The sequence below is a fragment of the Ornithorhynchus anatinus genome, chromosome X1 (assembly GCF_004115215.2).
Source record: "Ornithorhynchus anatinus isolate Pmale09 chromosome X1, mOrnAna1.pri.v4, whole genome shotgun sequence".
NCBI lineage: Eukaryota > Metazoa > Chordata > Mammalia > Monotremata > Ornithorhynchidae > Ornithorhynchus > Ornithorhynchus anatinus.
Window position 1 is genome coordinate 16,103,524 of NC_041749.1, and position 19,693 is coordinate 16,123,216.

A 19,693-nucleotide genomic window follows, 5' to 3' on the forward strand; every position below is an offset into this window, starting at 1 on the left:
CTTTCCCTTACACTGTGAGCCTCATGTATTCTCCTACCCCATTGCTTAGCACAGTACTTGGTACATCCAGCTTAAAATTACCGCAATTAATATTATTATTCTTGGCCAGGGAACAGTGTGACTCAGCACCTCATACTACAGACCCACCGGGACTTCTGCCTCCCAGTCCTCCCAGCTCAACCCTGCACTGACGCCTAACCCTCTTCATCCCGGCTGAAATGGTCCCTGTCAGTTGGAGAGGACATGCTAGATCTTCTGATTAGAAAGGTAATTCATTTATTGATATTCATGTCTGTCTCCCTCTCTAGACTGTAAGCTCTTTGTGGGGAGGGAATGTGTCTGTTCATTGTTATAATGTACTCTCCCAAGTGCTCAACAGAGTGCTCTGCAGACAGTAAGTGCTCATTAAATACGATTGACTAAGTGTTTTCTGAACAAGATTCAACTATCATAATCTAACCTAGTAAACCCTTCCTTTTAATTTGCAGCCCTTTAAGCATATTCCTGAAAAAGCTGAGAACAAGTAGACTGTAAGCTCATTATGGGCAGGGAACTTGCCTGCCAACTTCGTTATTGTGTACTCTCCTAAGCACTCAGTACAGTGCTCTGCACACAGTAAGGGCTCAAAATATACGACTGATTGATTTTGATGCTACTTCATTCTATTATTCAGGGAAACCCAGGCCTTAATTTACTGTCACAATGAGGCAGACTATCACCGGCAACCCCAAGCTAAATAGAAGTTTGTTTTAATCCTCCCTAAAATCCTCTTCCGAATAAAGTGACCTTATCATGGATGATCCCAGGAAGGAAGATCACTTGGAGAGTTGAATTGATTTGCAGCAGTTTTTATTTGGAAGATATCGAGCATGCTCTCCCCTCCGGGTTTTTTAAAGACCAAATTTTCTGTTGTGAGTGGTGGAGTGAAAAATGACACCCACAATTTTTATTATCATCATCATCATTAATAATGCTAATAATTATAATAGTGGAATTTTTTAAGCAGTTACTATGTGACAAGCACTGTTTTAAGCTCTGGGGTAGATGATATACAATAAGTAAGAGACAGTTCCTGTTCCCCAAGGAGCTCACAATGACAGGGGGAGGGAGAACAGGCATTTAATCCCCATTTTATATATGAGCAAACTGAGGTGCAGAAGTTTAACAATTTATCCAAAATTTAACAGCCGGTAAGTGGCAGAGTCAGGATTAGAATTCAGATCTCCTTACCCTTAGTTCTGTGCTCTTTCCACTAGGCCACACTGCTTCTCCAAGAGGAGAAGCCTGCATTGACTCCAGATGTAAGTCTGGGGTGCATATATAAGTGCTTAAGGGGTACACAGTCTAAGCCCATTTGGGCAGGGAATGTGTCTGCTTATTGTTGTATTGTACTTCCCCAAGCACTTAGCACAGTGCTCTGCACACAGTAAGCACTCGGTAAATATGACTGATTGACAACCAAGTTCATAGGCAACACAGAGGGGAGGGTGTTGGGAGGAAATGAAGGCTTAGTCATTATTCCTAAATGTCCATACATTTGGGATATTTGCCATAATAATCTGACAGTTTATCTAACAGGGTCTACGGGTATCCTGCCGTGCAGATCGGAGGAGGACTCAGCATCAGTACTTGGTCATTATCCGATCACAGCAGAGGTAGGGACCCAATTTATTGAGAAAGTAACAAAAGGCTGGCTGCATGATGGATTGGGCTTGTGTAATCTTGGTCTATATTTGATGATAACAATGAATAATTATGATATTTGTTAAGCGCTTACTATATACCAAGCACTATTCTAAGTGCTAGGGTAGATACAAGGTAATCAGGTTGTCCCACGTGGGGCTCACAGTTTTAATCCCTATTTTACAGATGAGGTATCTGAGGCACAGAGAAGTTAAATGGCTTGCCCAAGGTCACACAGCAGACAAGTGGGAAACCGGGTGCCCTTGGGGAACCACAACGAATCCATGGTATTTACTGAGCACTCACTGCATGTACAGCACCGTACTAAGCGCTTGGGAAAGAACAATACAACAGAGCTGGTAGACACGTTCCCTGCCCACAGCAAGCTTAAAGTCTAGAAGGGGAGAGTTTAGAGTCTAATCAAATGGTTTTTCCTCTGCAAATTCAATGTGGGTAGGACTAGAGTAACCCTGAAGGAAGAACCTGAAGAGTGGATTCAAGCTCCATGATCCCTACCCCCATTTTCCATGGAAGGAGGTGAGAAGACAGAGGGTTCCTCTCTTGGTACACTGTGTCTTCCCAGTGTAAAATGGCAGGACCAGGTAGTTCCTAATCATCAGCAGCTTCTTGAGAACCTGCTAATTTGATGCATCACATTAGATGCTTGGAGTCTTCCTGGGGTGGCTTCAAGTCAATCGAAAGTATTCATCTGAAGGAAATTCAGTTCAACTACCAAAACTTCATACTTCAATGTCAAAAGTTATCTGGAAAAAATGAATTCAATTTCCTGCAGCAGTTGTGCTTCAGGGTTACTCTATTTAGAGCCACGCCCACCCATCAATATGATGTACATGGCTTAGTGGAAAGAACACGGGCCTGGAGGTCAGAGGAAGTAGGTTCTAATCCCTGCTCTTCCACATTTCTGCTGTGTGACCTTGGACAAGTCACTTAACTTCTCTGTGCTTCAGATACTGATGAAACATCAGTAAAATGAGGATTAAGACTTCGAGTCCCATGTGGGACAGGGACTGTGTCCCACCCGATAAACTTGTATCTACCCCAGTGCTTAATACAGTGCTTAATAAGTACCATAATTATCTTTATCCTCTAGACTCTGAGCTCGTTGTGGGCAGGGAATGTGTCTATGTATTGTTGCATTGTACTCTCCCAACTGTTTCATACACTGCTCTGCACACAGTAAGCACTTAATAAATACGACTGAATGAATTTCAAAGCGATGTAGCTGACTGTATTTGTTCTTGGTCGCCTACCCGATTCGGGGATTTCCCACCAGAACTCCCCTCACCTATGGTAAGACCAGCTTCAGCACACAGTCCAAGATGAGCCATCCTCTCTCCCGTGAGATTTCCCCGGATTACGATGTTTCTGCTGAGTAGAGCCACCGTTGCCCTCAGGACGAGGCGTCTCCCTGCTACCCGCTGCTCCACGAAGCCATGAGAATACCTATGACACAAACCCAGACACGCTTTAACCCACTGTGGCCCGCAATTTGTAAGAAATATCTCAGGGCACGACTGACCGTTTTTCCTCATTCACAGGACTCACGGTTGGTATGAATTTCTTAGGTAGACTCACGGTTGGTATGAACTTCTTAGGTACAGGACATGGGAATAACTAACCTTCCTACTCTACCTCACTCTCAAACTCCCCGACTCTGTCCCCTCATTTAAATTGTCCTACTCCCTTTCTCTCTCTCTACAAATTTCATAGACCGCAGTTTTCTCTGCATTTAAAACCCTTTTAAAATCCCACTTCCTCTAGCAAGCTTTCCCCATTGAATTCTCAACACTCTATAAACCCATCACCTAATTCCAGCATTTATGAACTTTCTTACATCCTCACATTCAACAATTTTTATATATGTGTGTTCATTCAATGGCTGGGTGAATGTCAAGTGTTTAAGGAGTACAGCCCCTCTCAGGGTCACACCTGGAGAGTTTCCAGTACTCTATCACTCTAAGAGCCAAGCAGAGGCCTACTCATTCCATTCCTAACTTGGACAGTGGCTAGCGAGTGGAAGGCAATCGGCTACAAATCAAAACTCACCCGTGCTGGACAGCAGCGGCACGCGAGACAGTTAAGGGCAGAAATTCAAGTTTTCTGCATGGAAGGCGGCAGCGGTAAACCACTTCCATATTTTTACCAAGAAAATTCTCTGGATCCACTACCAGAATGACTGCAGATGGAGAGTGGGGCGTTCTGGGAGAGATGTGTCCATGGTGTCGTTACGGGTCAGAAATGACCTGATGGCATAAGACAAGGAGTACAGATCCAAGGGCAGAGGCACCACAGAAAAGAGGGTAAATAGGGCAAATGAGGGCTTAGTCTGTGAAGGTCTCTTAGAGGAGACGTGATTTTAGTAGGGCTTTAAAAGTGGAGAGGGTGGAGTCTGGCCAATCAATGGTATTTTTGAGCATTGATTGTGTGCAAAGGATTGTATCAAGTGCTTGGTAGACTAAAAAAAAAATGGTGGTATTTGTTAAGTGCTAAGCACTGTTTTAAGCACTGGGGGGGATACAGGGTGATCAGATTGTCCCACATGGGGCTCACAGTTTAAATCCCCATTTTACAGATGAGGTAACTGAGGCACAGAGAAGTTAAGTGACTTGCCCAAAGTCACACAGCTGGCAAGTGGCAGAGCCGGGATTAGAACCCATGACCTCTGACTCCCAAGCGCAGGCTCTTTACATTGAGTCACAGTACAATAAAGTGGGTAGACACAGTTCCCGCCCACAAGGAGTTTACAGTTAGTCTAGAGGAGGAGACAATGAAATAAAAACAGATAAGGACAAGGCAGGGTATAAGGACGGAAAAGAGGAGGGAGGAAGTGGGCCAGGAATCCGCAACAAGAGAGATTGATATTGAGGTACAGTTTATAGGTTGGAATTAGAGAAGGGAAGTGGATGGGTTGGGCTGTAGTAGGAGATCAGTGAGGTTTTAAAGTAGGATGATTGAGTGCCTTAGAGCCGATGATAAGGAGTTTCTGTTTAATTCCAAATGGCCCTAAGTTTCTAAAGAGACTAGTTTTATCAGTTAATAATAATAATAATAATAATAATGGCATTCGTTAAGTGCTTACTATGTGCCAAGCACTGTTCTAAACGCTGGATAGATACAAGCTAATCAGGTTGTCTCACCTAGGGCTCTCAGTCTTAATCCCCATTTTGAAGATGAGGTAACTGAGGCACAGAGAAGTTAAGCAACTTGCCCAAGGTCCCACAGCAGACAAGTGGAGGAGCCGGGATTAGATCCTATGTCCTCTGACTCCCAAGCTCTTTCCACTGAGCCACGCTGCCTCAGTTGATGGTTTCTGCTCTGACTCATTCCGAAGAGATTCGCATTCCTGACCCTCGGAAACTCGATGTTGCTAGTTTTATAAAAGTGAAAGTGTCATTCTCTTTCTTCAGTACAATATTTTTCTTTAATGTAACATAAGCCTTCTCTAACAGTTTCTAAAGATCAGTTATACTCAAGAGTGCAGAGAGTTTGGAGTTTTGAATACTCGGAAATTAGAGCCCTTGTCCTCCCACAGTTTCTCAGTCAGTCAGAGAGAGTTGTCCCCACTTCCCTCCAACCTTCCATAACTGAGGAGCAATCTAACTACACAGAGAAAATCATGCCACAGGGATTCTGGGACCTATGTTCCCTTTGAAGAGGCAGATGCATGCCATGACTGCCTTGATATTTTTGACCAAACTGATAGAAGGGAATTGGGAGTGTTTCAAATCTAAAGTCAGAATAGACTTTAGAGATAAGCTCAAATCACTGATCCAGTTAGAAAAACCCTCAGCATACTGAAGGGATGAAGGATCGCAAGCCTTCTAGACTATAAGCTCATTTTGGGAGGGAATGTGTCCTCTAATTCTGTTGCATTGTACTCTCCTAAGCATTTAGTACAGTGCTCTGCACATAGTACAGACATAGTGCTCAATAAATACCAATGATTGATTGAGTGACTGAAGGATTGAAGCAGCATGGCCTAGTGTGAAAAGTATGGGCCTGGGAATCAGAGGACTTGAGTTCTAATCCCAATCTCTGCCACTCGCCTGCTACGTGATCTTGGGCAAATCACTCAATTTCTCTGTGCCTTAGTTTCCTCATCTGGAAAATGGAAATATAATACCTGTTCTTACTCCTACTTAGATTGTGAGCCCCATTTGATTATCTTGTGTACCCTAGTGCTTAGTACAGAGCTTAGCACATAGCAAGTGCTCAACAAAACCCAGTTGTTATACGGGCTGGTGAGGGGCTGGGATAGATAAGAGGGATTAATCCGAGATTCGGGAAACCCAAAGAGAAAGCTAGAGAAGCAGTTCCTTGCTGAATGTCTTCAGACTTCAGAATTTCCTCCTTCTAACCCTCAACATTAGTTGTTTGTTCTTCCACACGATGTCTCCTGTTGCCCGACCCCAATATCCTGGATTTGGGTATGTTTAAGCCAAATGCACTTAGAAACTTTTCAAGTCACTGTTGTGACTGTCAAGCTCAGGGTTTGAACACATAGCAAGGTCTTTGCCGCCCTCTAAAGAGGTAAGTGTAAATCTGTGACGGGTTTGAGGTTTTTAAACAAATCTGGAAGGTGAGAATTTGGGATGAGATCAGGTTTATTATGCCATTCAGGGTGCCTCATTCTTAATAGTTCTTTGATCCAAAATCTAGGTTCAGAATCCATCTATGAAGAGCTGCCTGTCCCTCCTGATTTAATCAATATATTCCCAGACTGTGGACTGTTCTGGACAATTTTAGAAAATTTCCTCATATTGAGACTCTCCCAAACTGTCGAGTCTACAGTGCACTGATCCCCAGGATTTCTATTTATGAACAACAATAATAATAATGAGAATAATAATAGTGTTTTTTACTAAGCGTTTACAAAGTGCCAAGCCCTGGTCTATATACTAGATAACCGAGTTGGACACCATCCCTATCCCACATGGGGCTCAGAGTATATGGGGGAAGGAGAACAGTCCTCATTTTGCAGATCCCCAAACTGAGGCACAGAGAAGCTAAATGACTTGCCCAAGGTCACCCAGCTGGCAAGTGGCGGAACCGGGATTAGAACCCAGGTCCCCTGATTCCCAGACACGTGCTCTTTCAACTAGGCTACACTGCTTCTCTGAGTATACCCTCAGTTGCGTCCCACAACATTCTGCAAGTTATAGAAGAGATCTTCCTAATGCTAGGTGACTTCAAGCCTACTTTCCAGCCCTCTCCTCTCACAGGCATCGAGGGGGAAGGGCAAGACATGAAAGCTTTCAATGGTGACCCGAAGTCCCAGTTTTCAACCAAAAACCTCCCTGGGAAGAGCAGGGAAGCCGATGCTTAAATCCTGATATATTTCTGAGGTTTTATTTTTTCACTTCTTTAGAAACCAAGTCAGGCCAAGGACTACATACCTCAGAGGTGACTGAAGATGGAGGTCTGCATCCAGCACGGTTGCTATGGTGATGATCTCATCCTGCTGAGAAGAGCCTTCCAGGCCCAGTCCGCTGACAACGGCTTTATCCCCCGGTTGCCAGTCCACAGGCTCCTCTAAGGCTAACTTTGTGTCATTAGCCTGGGCTGCTGCCCGCAGGTAAGTGATGCTCACTCTTGGCACTCGACCTGAAACCACCCAGGAAGAGAAGACAAAACAAAATCTGCCTGGAAAATAATGAAAATGGTGGCCAGTTCCGCTGGAGGATGTGAGGTCAGAATATTTTGACAGACAGGGTCTGAGAAAGAGGAGTCTCAAGTAACTCTCTAACTTGGCTTAAGCCAGTGAAGGAGGGGAAACAGGCCTTAGTTTTGCCAGCTAGTTGTAACTTTTATGAAAAATGAGGGGCAAAGACACTGTAGAATGCCATGTTTCACAAAAGTCACAACCTGCAGGCCAAGCCAGGGCCTAGGTCCCCACCTCCACTTGATCTTTACCCTTTTCCTTTCCCAGCAGGAAGCAAGACTACGTTTCCCAGGAAAAAACAGAGCACAGAGTAACATAGGAGAACTCATGGCTAAAACTTCCCCACTGCAAAAAAATTTCTGGCTTACTTTGCCATAGATCGTAATGTACCTTTAGCCCACAGCAAGATACTGTCTGTCCTTGCTGCACTTATGAAAAGTAATAAACACTGGACTTACTAACTACAAAGTATACTTCCAATATATCATTTTCAAATTATTTTAAACTTTCCTCTTCATTTATGTCTGGGTCTTTACCAACAATTCTTGTCCTGTGGTTAAAAGGTCTTGTTGTTTTTACATAGATTAGTGGTTGCGCTTTTGCAGTTAACTTGTGTGATAATTTCATTTTTTTTTTTAATACATCATCCAAACTTCCTAATTATGGGTCAGGCACAAATGAAGACATAAATCATCCTATTAAAGAATAAGTTTTCTTCTCTTCGCTGAGTGTTTTTCTTTAACTTTTGGGTAAAGTAAAACTGAATCAGGGGCTAATATTTTCTCTTCATGCTACATTGGTTGACTGCATGGGGCTCAGCCCCGTTAAGCTTAGAAATATTCGTGCATTCAATCGTATTTATTAAGAGCTTACTGTGTGCAAAGCACTGTACTAAGTGCTTGAACATTTTAATCAAAGGCCAACCACAGCTCCTCTTTGGCTTCTTCCATTCAATTCAAGAATTTCTTCACTGGGCATCACCAGGAAGTCAGATCCAGGCAACTTTCAATTAATTAATCGGGAATCATCTCACCAATGGAAGCCCACAAATGATCTGAAATAGTGCTTTAGGACAAGGATTGCATCTACCAACACAACTGTTTTGTATCTCCCAAGCACCTCGCACAAGGCTCTGCACAGAGTAAGCATTCGATAAATATCACTGAGTGACCCAGTGGTTTCACTCTTCATCCCTTCCCAGAGATTCCAACATTTCATTTTGTGACCCCCAAGAGTCAGGTACTTTATCACTGACTATGTGCTCCACATCAGAGAAACTCCTCACCATTGGTTTTAAAGCAGTCAATCACCTTGCCCCCTCCCACCTCACCTCACCGCTCTCCTACTCCAACCCAGCCCGCACAATTCGCTCCTCTAATGCTAACCTTCTCACTGTACTTCGATCTCACTGCCGACCTCTCGCCCACATCCCGCCTCTGCCTGGAATGCCTTCCCTATTCATATCCGATGGACAATTACTCTCCCCACTTTCAAAGCCTTATTGAAGGCACATTTTTTCCAAGAGGCCTTCCTTGACTTAGCCCTCCTTTCCTCTTCTCCCACTCCCTTCTGCATCACCCTGACTTGCTCCCCTTATTCATCCCCCTCCCAGCCCAGCCCCACAGCACTTAGGTGCATATCTGTAATTTACTGATGTATATTAATATCCATCTCCTCCTCTAGGATGTAAGCTCTCAGTGGGCAGGGAAATGTCATTTCCCTGCTGTTGATTGTTATATTGTTCTCTCCCAAGTACTTAGTACAGTGCTCTGCACACAATAAGTGTTCAATAAATACAACTGACTACATCTAAGAATTTGAGGAGCTGACAGACATTCACCCACCTGGGCCCATGTGATCCTGGTTTACTACCCCCAAAACTGGCAGGGTGGTCTAGCTGATTGTGCTTTTGCCTCAGAGCTAGAAGCATCTGTCCTACCTAGGGCTCTACCACACACACTGTCCACAAAGAAGACAGGCGTCATTTCCAAAAGGAGTTACTTTTCAGTAGGAAATTCCATCTAACTGCCCAATAAACCCGCTGTTGGTGCCAAGCTAGGGTTAGATAATAATAATAATAATAATAATTGTATTTGTTAAGCACTTACTCTGTTCCAGACATGGTTCTAAGTGTTGGGATGGATAAAAGCAAATCGAGTTGGACACGATCCCTGTTGAGGGAGGAGAATGGGGACACATGGGATGTGGGGAGAGGTCTAGGGTGTAAGAGAAAGAAAGCCCTGGTTCCTCTAGCCCATCTCTAGCAAATTTTCCAGCCCCTCTTCCTACATCCAACATGCAAAGCAAGGTTGAGAAATGTGGCCCTGGCCAGCAAGTTCCAAGTATCTCCCAAAATCTTTTTTTTTTCTCCGACACATCTGCTCTTCCACGTGCTCCTTTATTCTCCTCCTTCCTCCTGGGCTCCAAGCTTTCTTTCTCAGCACCGATGTCCACCTTTGCTCATTTTGGCTTCACTGCATTGATCTTCTCCCTTCTCCCCACTTCCCCCTTTCCCCCAACCCCTGGGCCTCTTCAGGTTTCTGCATCGTCCAAACTTAACTGAGACCACAGGAGATGAATCAGAGGCTTAAAAGAGTGTTTTTCAACAGAGGCTAAGAACTGATATGAGCACATAGTCACAAAATCCCCATTAGAGAAGGAGATACAGCTTGGCAATAAATGATTATTTTAGCACTTCCCCAGGTGGGTGTGGAGGCCTTCCAATTCTATTCAGGGAGAGAGAGCATCCCACTGGTCCGAAACCAAGCAGTCAGTGCTCGATGACTACCCAACTCAGCCCGTCTCAATGTTCCCAACCTAAAGGGAAGCCTTTCCTTGCCCCCCAACAGGCCTAATATTATCCCTGGAAATGTCACTGAAAACACCCGATCAGTGAACCTGCTCATGAGGGAGGAGGGTCCGTTCTCAACCAGTAATTTAATACATAATGTAACCACTTTAGGTTTTCAGTGTTGACCCGTTAGCCAACCAACTGCTCATTTACTTCTCGATTATAACTTCTGGTATTTCCTACAAATTATTGCTCACACATACTGTCATTCATCTATAATTACGTGGTCCCAGAGAGACACAGAACAGGCACTAGGAGAAAAAAATGCTACACTGAACGTCAATACTTTTAATTGCTTCAGTGTTCCCTGACCAGAGCGGACACCCATCCACACTCGGCTTTCAAAATCAATTGGCCACTCATCTCACTCCATCTCGGGTTGAAGTCCCACAGAAGAAATAACCTTTACTTCGAGTGAAGAGGTGCCAAACCTTTCAAAATAATCTAGAAAAACACATTCCGAATGGGTCACTCATGTGTGAAAGCATTTGTCATAAAAGCAAAATGTCAGGATTCTTTGAGCTTGTGCTTATCACGATTTACATCATCTTTCCTCGGCTGCCTATTGGCCAACTGTTTTGTATTTTTCTGAAAAATGGCTTCAGGAGGAGGCAACCAACCATTACCCCTTTTCCTTGACTAAAGACTGCATTTTCAGAACCCTATAGGTTTCGTGTGACTCATAAGGTATGACTGTCAGATAGGAAGTCTAATACTACTGTAAAGCAATGTGGAAGGGCACTGGGCTGGGAGCCAGGAAACCTGGGCTCTAACCCCAGCTCGTCCACTTGCCTGCTGCATGACCTTGGAAAACACATTTCTCTATGCCTCAGTTTCCTCATCTGTAAAATGGGGATTAAATGCCTGTTCTTCCTCCACCTCAGGCTGTGACCCCCCCGTGGGACAGGGTACGTGTCCAATCTGATACTCTTGTATCTATCCCAGAGTTTAGCACACTCTAAAAGTGCTTAAAAAGTACCACAATTAATATCACAATTACTAGTGTGTCTATTATGTGCCTATTATTACAAATACGATTCTTATTATGAGTTAACCTTCATGAGGAAACACAATGTTAACTGGGTTAATATCCAAATTGTAGGCAATAGCTGAGAGAGAGAGGGAGGTGCCCATAGGGTCCCAGAAGGTAGAATTTGAGCAGAATAGAGAATGTAAATTAACTCAGTGATGAGTTTTCAACCCTCACTTTCTGTTAATAAAACTCCTCCCTAGTTTCAGAAAGAATTTTTATTTTGTCCAGTATCACCCAAGCACTTCCTTATGTTCCCATTAATTCCTTCTACATTACATCCCCAAATCCCTTATGGCATCAGACAGGGCATGAATATCACAGCACTAGTTTTCATTAACGATTAATCATATTCATTGAACGCTTACTGTGTGCAAAGCATTGTACTAAACACTTGGGAGGGTACAATATAACAAAGCTGACAGACACGTTCCCGTCCCACTGTGAGCTTCATGGGGTGCTAGATGAACTGATCTCTCACTAGGTCTTCCTTTTGTGGGAAAAACTAATTGGTACTTCCCTCAAGGAAGCCTATTCAGTCCAGCTAGTCTCAGGGGCGGCCTCTGGCAAACACATCAGGCCTCATGCCAAGGTCACATAGCAGATAAATGGCGAGGCTGGGATTAGAACCCATGTCCTTCTGACTCCCAGGCCCGTACTCTATCCATTAGGCAATGCTGTTTCAATCACAGCTGTTGATGGTTTGGCAACACTACCCATAGAAATATGCCACAACAGTCAGCTTGATGGGAGTTAAATGCCAAGATATTTCATTCTGGAACAGCAGCAGTTGTTCGGTTCTTAGGAGGACCTTTCGGTATCTGCTTAGAATTATTTCTGGGCCACCTGAATATGCTTTAGATGCTTTTTCACAGCACTATTTATTTTTTAGCTCATCGGAATGTGAATTTGCTTTCTTTAATGCTTACTCAGGTCAAAATGCCCCAGGATTTACTATTTGTAGTGAACTTGATCCACGAGGTTTTACTCCTTCTTTGGAGTTGGCTTGGGGGGCAAGGAGACATGGACAAGGGAAGTAGGGAGGTGTCTCCCTTTCTATGCACAAGCACATCAACATACATGTCTCTGTTCAATTTGGGATTATCCCAGCTGCGGAGGCCTGATTCTTCCCTACTTCCAAACCCAAGCCCAGCAATGCAGTGAACGGGGCAGAGGGACTTTTCCCCTCCGCATACAGTAGGCTGTGCTTCTAGTGTGGCCATTCTACACACACGCTCGTGCATGATTCACACTTTATTTTAATTGATGATGATGACATTTGCCTAATGAAAGTACTCCTTAAGCGCTGAATGTGACATTCACAGGAACATTACAATGACCGATAGGCAAGAGAATTGGTATTTAGTCTTTAAGGTGCCATTTCCCCTGGCCACAGAGACCCAGTAGTTCTCCAACCTCTCTAAGTGTTAGCAGAAGCTCAGCCCCCCAGATCCTGAAGGAGCCCAGTGCCATCCCCCTGTAGCTGACACCTTCATTACTGCATCTAATCCCAAGACTCCTGAGGGGAGAAAGGAAAGGAGGGTACACGGGAAAGAAAAGGCAGACTTGGTAACATTGGAAAGAGCACAGACCTGGATTCTAATCCTGGCTTTTCCCCTTTCCTGCTGGGTGACCTTGGGCAAATCACTTAACTTCACTGTGCCTCGATTTCCTCATATCTAAAATGAGGGCTCAAAACCTGTTCTCCCTCCTACTTTTAGATTGCGAGCCTCATGTAAGGTAGGGGACTGGGACTGCCCTGATTATCTTATATCGACCCCAGTGCTTAGTACTATGTTTGGCCCACAGCAAATGCTTAACAAATACCATGATTATTAATATACATATTACATGGCTTCATCCACAGCTAATGCTGGAAACTTCCAGCACTAGAATGAAAGGGAAGGCCAACCTAGGCATTTTCACATAGCCAAGAACTGAAATATTTGTTGTCTTCTGACACTGAGGGGCTAGAGCAGACCTAAGCCAAGTAACCCCAACTCCTAAAGAAAGCCTTCACTGAGAATCCTAGGAGCCCTCTAGATATACTAGAGTCACATAAAAATTAGTCTAACAGTAAGGTGAGAAGGAGCAAAAAGAAAAAAAAAAAAAGAAGGAGAAGGATGAGGAAGATAAGAAGGCACTTGAGACTTCAGGCTCTTCTATTGCGTCAAGATTTAGAGACAAGCTGAATTAGGGAAGTAGAAGGCAAAGAAGAGCTGGAGAGACACCAAGGTGGCTCACTTTGGGAACAAGATTGCACAGAAAAGACTGTTGCCTGCAGGAAGGTAAGACAGTACCCTTTCCAACTCCCCTTCTGATTCATCATCATCATCATCTCTCACACGCAAACACCTCACGGTGCAAATGCTTCTTTTCCCTCCAATCAGTGGTATTTACTGAGTGCTTACTGAGTGCAGAGCACTGTCCTTAGTGCTTAGGAGCCTACAATCTAACAGAGTTGGTAGATGCCGATTCTCAGCACAGCTATATCAAAAGCCACCAGTTAGTTCCACTGAGCCAGCGAGCTGATTTCAGGCACTGACCAAACCAGACAAAGAACAGAGGACTCCCCTTCCAAACTGTAGCCCCCAAATCTAGGAAGCACTAAAGATGTTCACCCCACCCTCGGCCCCACAAGATTTATGTCCATATCCATAATTTATTTTAGTCAGTAAGTCGCATTTATTGAGCGCTTACTGGGTGTAGAACCCTGTACTAAGCGCTTGGAAGAGTATGATATAACAATAAAACAGACACATTTCCTGCCCACAACAAGCTTACAGTCTGGAGAGAATGACAGACACTAATATAAATAAATTACTTATGTACATAAGTGCTGGGAGGGGGGATTTCAATGTCTCTATCAGCCAATGGCCCTGTGAGGGACTTGGCATTGGATGAGGGTATCTATCAGACCTCTCTACCCTAGGAATAAACTTGTGATTTAAATACAGAGAGCTGGTGACTTTAACTGGACAGTAGGAGAATAACCCGCATACATTACCCCAATCGATCCCAAGTAATTTCCCCTTTCCCCAGTCGTGCCTCATCATCTGATACAAAATTATTTTTTCAGAATCTTTTATTTGGTTCCAATTCAAATTTCCTCAAAAGGACAAAGACCCTCCCTTCAGTCAAGGCTGCAAAGCTGGTTTCCTCCTGGAAGCTGTCAGCCAAATTTCCCAGGGAGGCACTGGGAATGCAGCAAGAGACATTGATAAATTTCCCTTCTGAACAATCAATAAAACGCCCTCCGTTCTGCTCAGACTCCCACTGTGGAAGCCGGGACCATAATTACCTTGTCAAATATCCCAGTCACCCCAGCTGACAGTGAGCCCCCTCCCCTTTAAAAAGGGACAGGGTGATTGGCAGGTGGTTTATGGGTGGCATACCCTGATTGGCAGTCCAGCTGGCTAAGGCCAAAGGCAACAAGAAAAATTCCCCATTGACAACGACCACCCGAGCACCAGACAGCCACTCACGGGGAATTCTGGGAGCCCTTAGTCATATTACCCTATCAAAGGGAGCAATTGACAGAACTTACTAAGCAATCTGAACTCAACCATAGCTGAATAACACTTTCTGCCCCAACCCCGGGAAAAAAATAATAAAACCCTGTCCTATTTTCGCAAAGAAAGAAATTGAAATTTCAGTCAACTCCAACTTCTCTGAGACAGCTGGACATTCAAAACCGGTTTGCTTACAGATTTTGATCTACTATATCAACGAGAGTGATGGAGGCACAGAGGAGGAAGGGGCAAAGTGGAGGAAACCATGGCATATACCTGTTCCACCTCATTCTCCACAAAGCAGCCAAAGATGGGGCTAAACTAGAAAGCACCAGATTGATTTCCACTGGAACTGAGGGCTCTGATGGCAGGAAGGATTGCACCTGTTTCCATAGTACCCTACTCCGGGTTAATCCTGGGCCAGACAAAATGGATGGGTGCCTTAATGTCAGCCCAGTAAGATAGTGACATGTACTGTAGGGCTGGAAACACACTGAGCTGCATTTTTGATCTCTCCTCCCAGTCATGTCTTAAAAAATTTCCTTGAAACATTCCCGTCACTTGGATGCAGTGAACAGACAGTGGCAACCTAGCAAGGAGGTCGAGGATGACTTTCTCTATGGCTATTATCTCTTAAATCTCACTTCCGTAGATTTTTCCCCAGTCCCAATTTGATTCTCAAGGGTTTTCCTTGCAGGGTGGTGATTCTGTGGGAAAAAAAAAATTCCCGAGAATTAAGAATTGACAAGTACATCAAATGAATCCCATCTTCTCTATCCAGCGCCCTCTTTAAGTTTACTACCACCCTTCTCCCCTGATCTCCCCACAGCCCAAACTTCATCAGGCATCCATCCCAGAAGCTCCAGACTTCCAGTTCTCCAGAACTCAGGCTGAGGGAAATTACGAGATGCTTCAGTCTCTGGTTTCTCTTGAGAGAATACAGGGTGAGAGACTCTTGCCAGGTCTCAAACCACTCAAGATTTTCTCAATATCTCCCTAAGGCTGAGTCTTCATCAGCAAATTGAATCAATGAGTTGATCGCTTATCTGGCATATATGGTGCTTGTGGGCAGCTAAACTAGATAATCCAGGAGAAAGAAAAGATTTCCTCAATAGCAACTTTTTTCACTAGTGTATTGATAAGAATAAACCCTCCGGGGCTTTCTTCCCTTTGTCAATATAGAACCAGCCTGAAACTGCTCATTCTTTCAATGGGGGAGAGAAAGAAGGGGAAAAGGGGGTTAAGAGGAGAGAGAGTCTGGGTTTGGATAAGGGAGGAGAACCTTACAGGTTAAGGGAGAGACGAAGCGTCCACTCCCAGGATCATTCTCTGAGAATCCCTCTTGCCCTCATAGAGCACAGAGCAGCTGATGGCATTTGCCCCCTTCATCTGAACACCAGAGAATAAAGTCAGACCAACGGAGACAAAAGTTCTCCCTCTGTACGGCTCCAAGCGGTCAATCCAGTCCACGGCATCACAGTCTTAGTATCACAGGAGTTTTCTCCCTAGCTCTGCTCATTGTCCTGAGGCTCCCGCCAGATATGACAGAAAATAAGGAGGGTAGAGGAGGTGCCCATGACAAATCAATAACTATGACCTGATGCTGGGCCACAGGGGAAATCTCTTTCTGAACTCAGGTGGTGATCTACTTATAACTTGAAGTGTGAGGATTGATAGCATGGCTGTTTTTGTTGCTGAGGGTACTGTTATTCAGTCAGACAGGGGAACCTTTTCTCCATATTCCCACAGCGATTTCCTCAGCATCACCCCTCGGAGGGAACAGAGCAGGGGAAGGAAGCAGCATGGCCTAGTAGATAGAGTAAGAACCTGGGAGTCAGAAGGACCTGAGTTCTAATTCCACCACTCATCTGCTGTGACCCTGGGCAATTCACTTGATTTCTCTGTGCCTCAGTTACCTCAGCTGTAAAATGGAAATTAAGACTGTGAACCCCATGTAGGACAGAGATTGTGTCCACAATGATTAGCTTGAATCCACCCCAACGTTTAGAACAGTGCCTGGCACGTAGTAAGCCCTTAACTGATACCATCAAAAAATTCCTTGTTAAATGGGACTGTAACTGAAAATCAATCACTTCCACTTCTGTTTAAATTTAGCCACAGGGGGAAGTAGGAGCGTTCAACTGTATGTTCTGCCATCCCGAAACTTCAGCCCAGCTCCCAGAGCTATGCAGCTGGGGTTGCTGGGGGAGATGGGGGTGGGTGAACTGGACATTAACCCCTGGTTCCAGCTGCCAAAGTTGTCACTGGGGTTTTCAGAAATGTGAGCTCTAGTTGTAAATTATATTATTGTTTAAATGGCAGATGGGAGGACCTATGTAGGTCTATCACTAAGAGGACTTTTTTGTTTCATTGTTTTCTGGGTTTTTAATGGTATTTGTTCAGTGCTTACTTTGTGCCAGGCACCATACAAAGGGCTGGGGTAAATACAAGCTAATCAGTCCAATAAACAGTACTGCTTGATTCTGATTCTGCTGGGTTGGAGATGGGGTTCTTAGTTCTCACACAATTCCTGCCCAACATGGGGCTCCCAGTCTTAAATCTCCATTTTTACAAATGAGGTAACTGTGACATGGAGACCTGAAGTGACTTACCCAAGATCACATCTCAGACAAAGATTGCAGCTGGGATTAGAAACTAAGTCTTTCAGATTTCCAGGCCTGTGCCCTAGCCATAAGGCCACACTGCTTCTACTTCCCACTGGTTCTCTAGTCCCATTTCTGTCACTGGCCTGCTGTGTGACTTTGGACAAGTTACTAAATCTCTCTGGGTCTCAGTATTTTCCTCTGTAAAATGGGGATAAAATAGACTGTGAACCCTAAGTGGGACAGGAACTGTATCAGATCTAAGAACCGCATATCCACCCCAGGGCTTAGCAATCAAAAAAGGGTATTTACTGAATGCTTACTGGGTGCAGAGCTAAATGGTTGGGAGAGCACAATACAGTAGAGTTGGTATGTAGCTTAGCATATAGTAAGCATTTAATAAATGTCATAATTATTACGTGTCCTGCTTTATTGTTGATTAGAAGCATATTATCAGGGACTCTCTCTTTGTTAATGAGAACTGTGAAAGCACAATAATCTGTGGAATTGTTCATCCAAATAAGGAAATATCTCAGTCAATCAATCAATTATATTTATTGAGCACTTACTGTGTGCAGAGCATTGTACTGTTTGAGAGAGTGCAACATAACAATATTATAGACACGTTCTCTGCCCACAACCAGTTCACAGTCTAGCTAATGGAAAACAACCCAGGTGCTTACTCCTTTGAGATCACCAGAAGGTACTTCCTCATGGAACACAAGGACCATTCAGGCAGAGAAAGCAATGTATAACTCCCGAGGCAAAGAGCAAGCCTGGATCTCTGAATCAGAGGACTGGTTTAAATAGGGCTCCAATAATCTTCTGCCGCTGAAGGACTTTACATCAGTCCTGATCTGTTTCCCGTCAATCAGTACTCGGTGCCTTTAGCAAGTGGAACTCTTACTGTGAAGCACTGTGGCCTAGTGGAAAGAGCCTGGGAGTCAGAGAACCTGGGTTCTAATCCTGGCTCCTCCACACATCTGCTGTGTGACCTTAAGTGAGTTACTTAGCTTCTCTTTTCTGTGGTTACCTCATCTGTAAAATGGGGGTTAAAACAATGAGCCCCCTCTGGGTCAGGGACTGTGTCCAGACTGATTTCCTTGTATTTACCTCAACAATTAGAACACTGCTTGACACTATAAAAAGTGCTTAACAAATACCATAATAATAATGACTATTATTATTACTGTCAAAGGACAAAGAGAGCCTAGCCTAGCAAGCTATTGCCAGTGTGTTTGGCAGCTAGGGCTTAGCAAGTGGGAAATTATCACCATTGTTATCTGACTGCTATTCCACTCAGAGAACAATTACATAAAAGCATAAGACCATGAGCAATACTAACCCAGAACTGATCCTTGACCCATAAAGCTCACTCTGCCCTCTCTCCGACACTGACAGTCAGCAGAGAAAGCTTGGAGGAGCACTGAGACAAGTTAGCCTCCGAAGAATATCCATCTTCCTGGCTTGGGATGCCCCATTCAGAATCTTTAACTCGCAGTGCTCAAGTCAATCAGTCAATTGTATTTATTGAGCACTTACTGCGTGCAGAACACTGTACTAAGAGCTTGGGAAAGTACAATATAACAATATAACAGACACATTCCCTACCCACAACGATCTTACAGTCTAGAGGACCTTGGCATTGTACAGTGTTTTGATTACCAAAGCGCTCTCATATGAATTAGTTCATTTCGACCCTCACAACAACCCTGTGAAGTAGGGAGAGACGGCAGGTAAGCACTTATTAAGTACCACAATTATTATTATTAACTTTTCCCTCTAATGACCCACCCTAGGCCTGTCCTCCATAAATCTACACATACATGAACATGTACATGAATCAGCAGGTACAACTCCTGGTGGAAACAAATTCCATCGGCTAACTCGCTTTATCCAACTGGCACGGCAGCCAATGGACCAACCGACATTCGAGCCTTCCTGGCCTTAGCGAAATCATTCCAGTTGACTCACCATGCAGGGAGAGCGTCCCGTTCCTCACTGCCAGGAATTTGGCTCCATATGGAAAGAAGGTGTTGGAATGAGAACTCCCGTAGAGTTGGATCTGAGCTGTGCCAGGAAAAGGCTCTTCTGGGGATCCTATCCGGAGCTCTCCACCATCAGTCACCAGAATGTGGTGGGCACGGAGTTTGATGGGTCCTGGGCCAACAAAAATCAGCTTGCCGCCTAATCATCAGAAAGCAAGATTGCAGAATTTTAGGATTAGCAGGACTCTTCAGATGTCCCTAGTCCACCCCATTTTCCATCACATCACACCAAATATATTCCAAATATGTGCCTCTCCAACGCTATCAGTCAATAGTATTTATT

At 44.2% G+C, this 19,693-nt stretch overlaps 1 protein-coding gene across 7 annotated transcripts in view; it reads right to left on the reverse strand.

The window, feature by feature from the left end:
* The window catches only part of PKHD1 (PKHD1 ciliary IPT domain containing fibrocystin/polyductin), a 344,877-nt gene that overhangs the window by 184,136 nt on the left and 141,048 nt on the right, over positions 1-19,693 (reverse strand). For all 7 annotated transcript variants that reach the window (XM_029050691.2, XM_029050690.2, XM_029050688.2 and 4 more), the window contains 3 exons: positions 19,337-19,549; positions 7,101-7,308; positions 2,990-3,147 (listed from right to left, as the gene is read on the reverse strand). In XM_029050691.2, the coding sequence (XP_028906524.1) occupies positions 2,990-3,147; positions 7,101-7,308; positions 19,337-19,549 (579 nt within the window). The remainder of the gene's footprint in view (positions 1-2,989; positions 3,148-7,100; positions 7,309-19,336; positions 19,550-19,693) is intronic.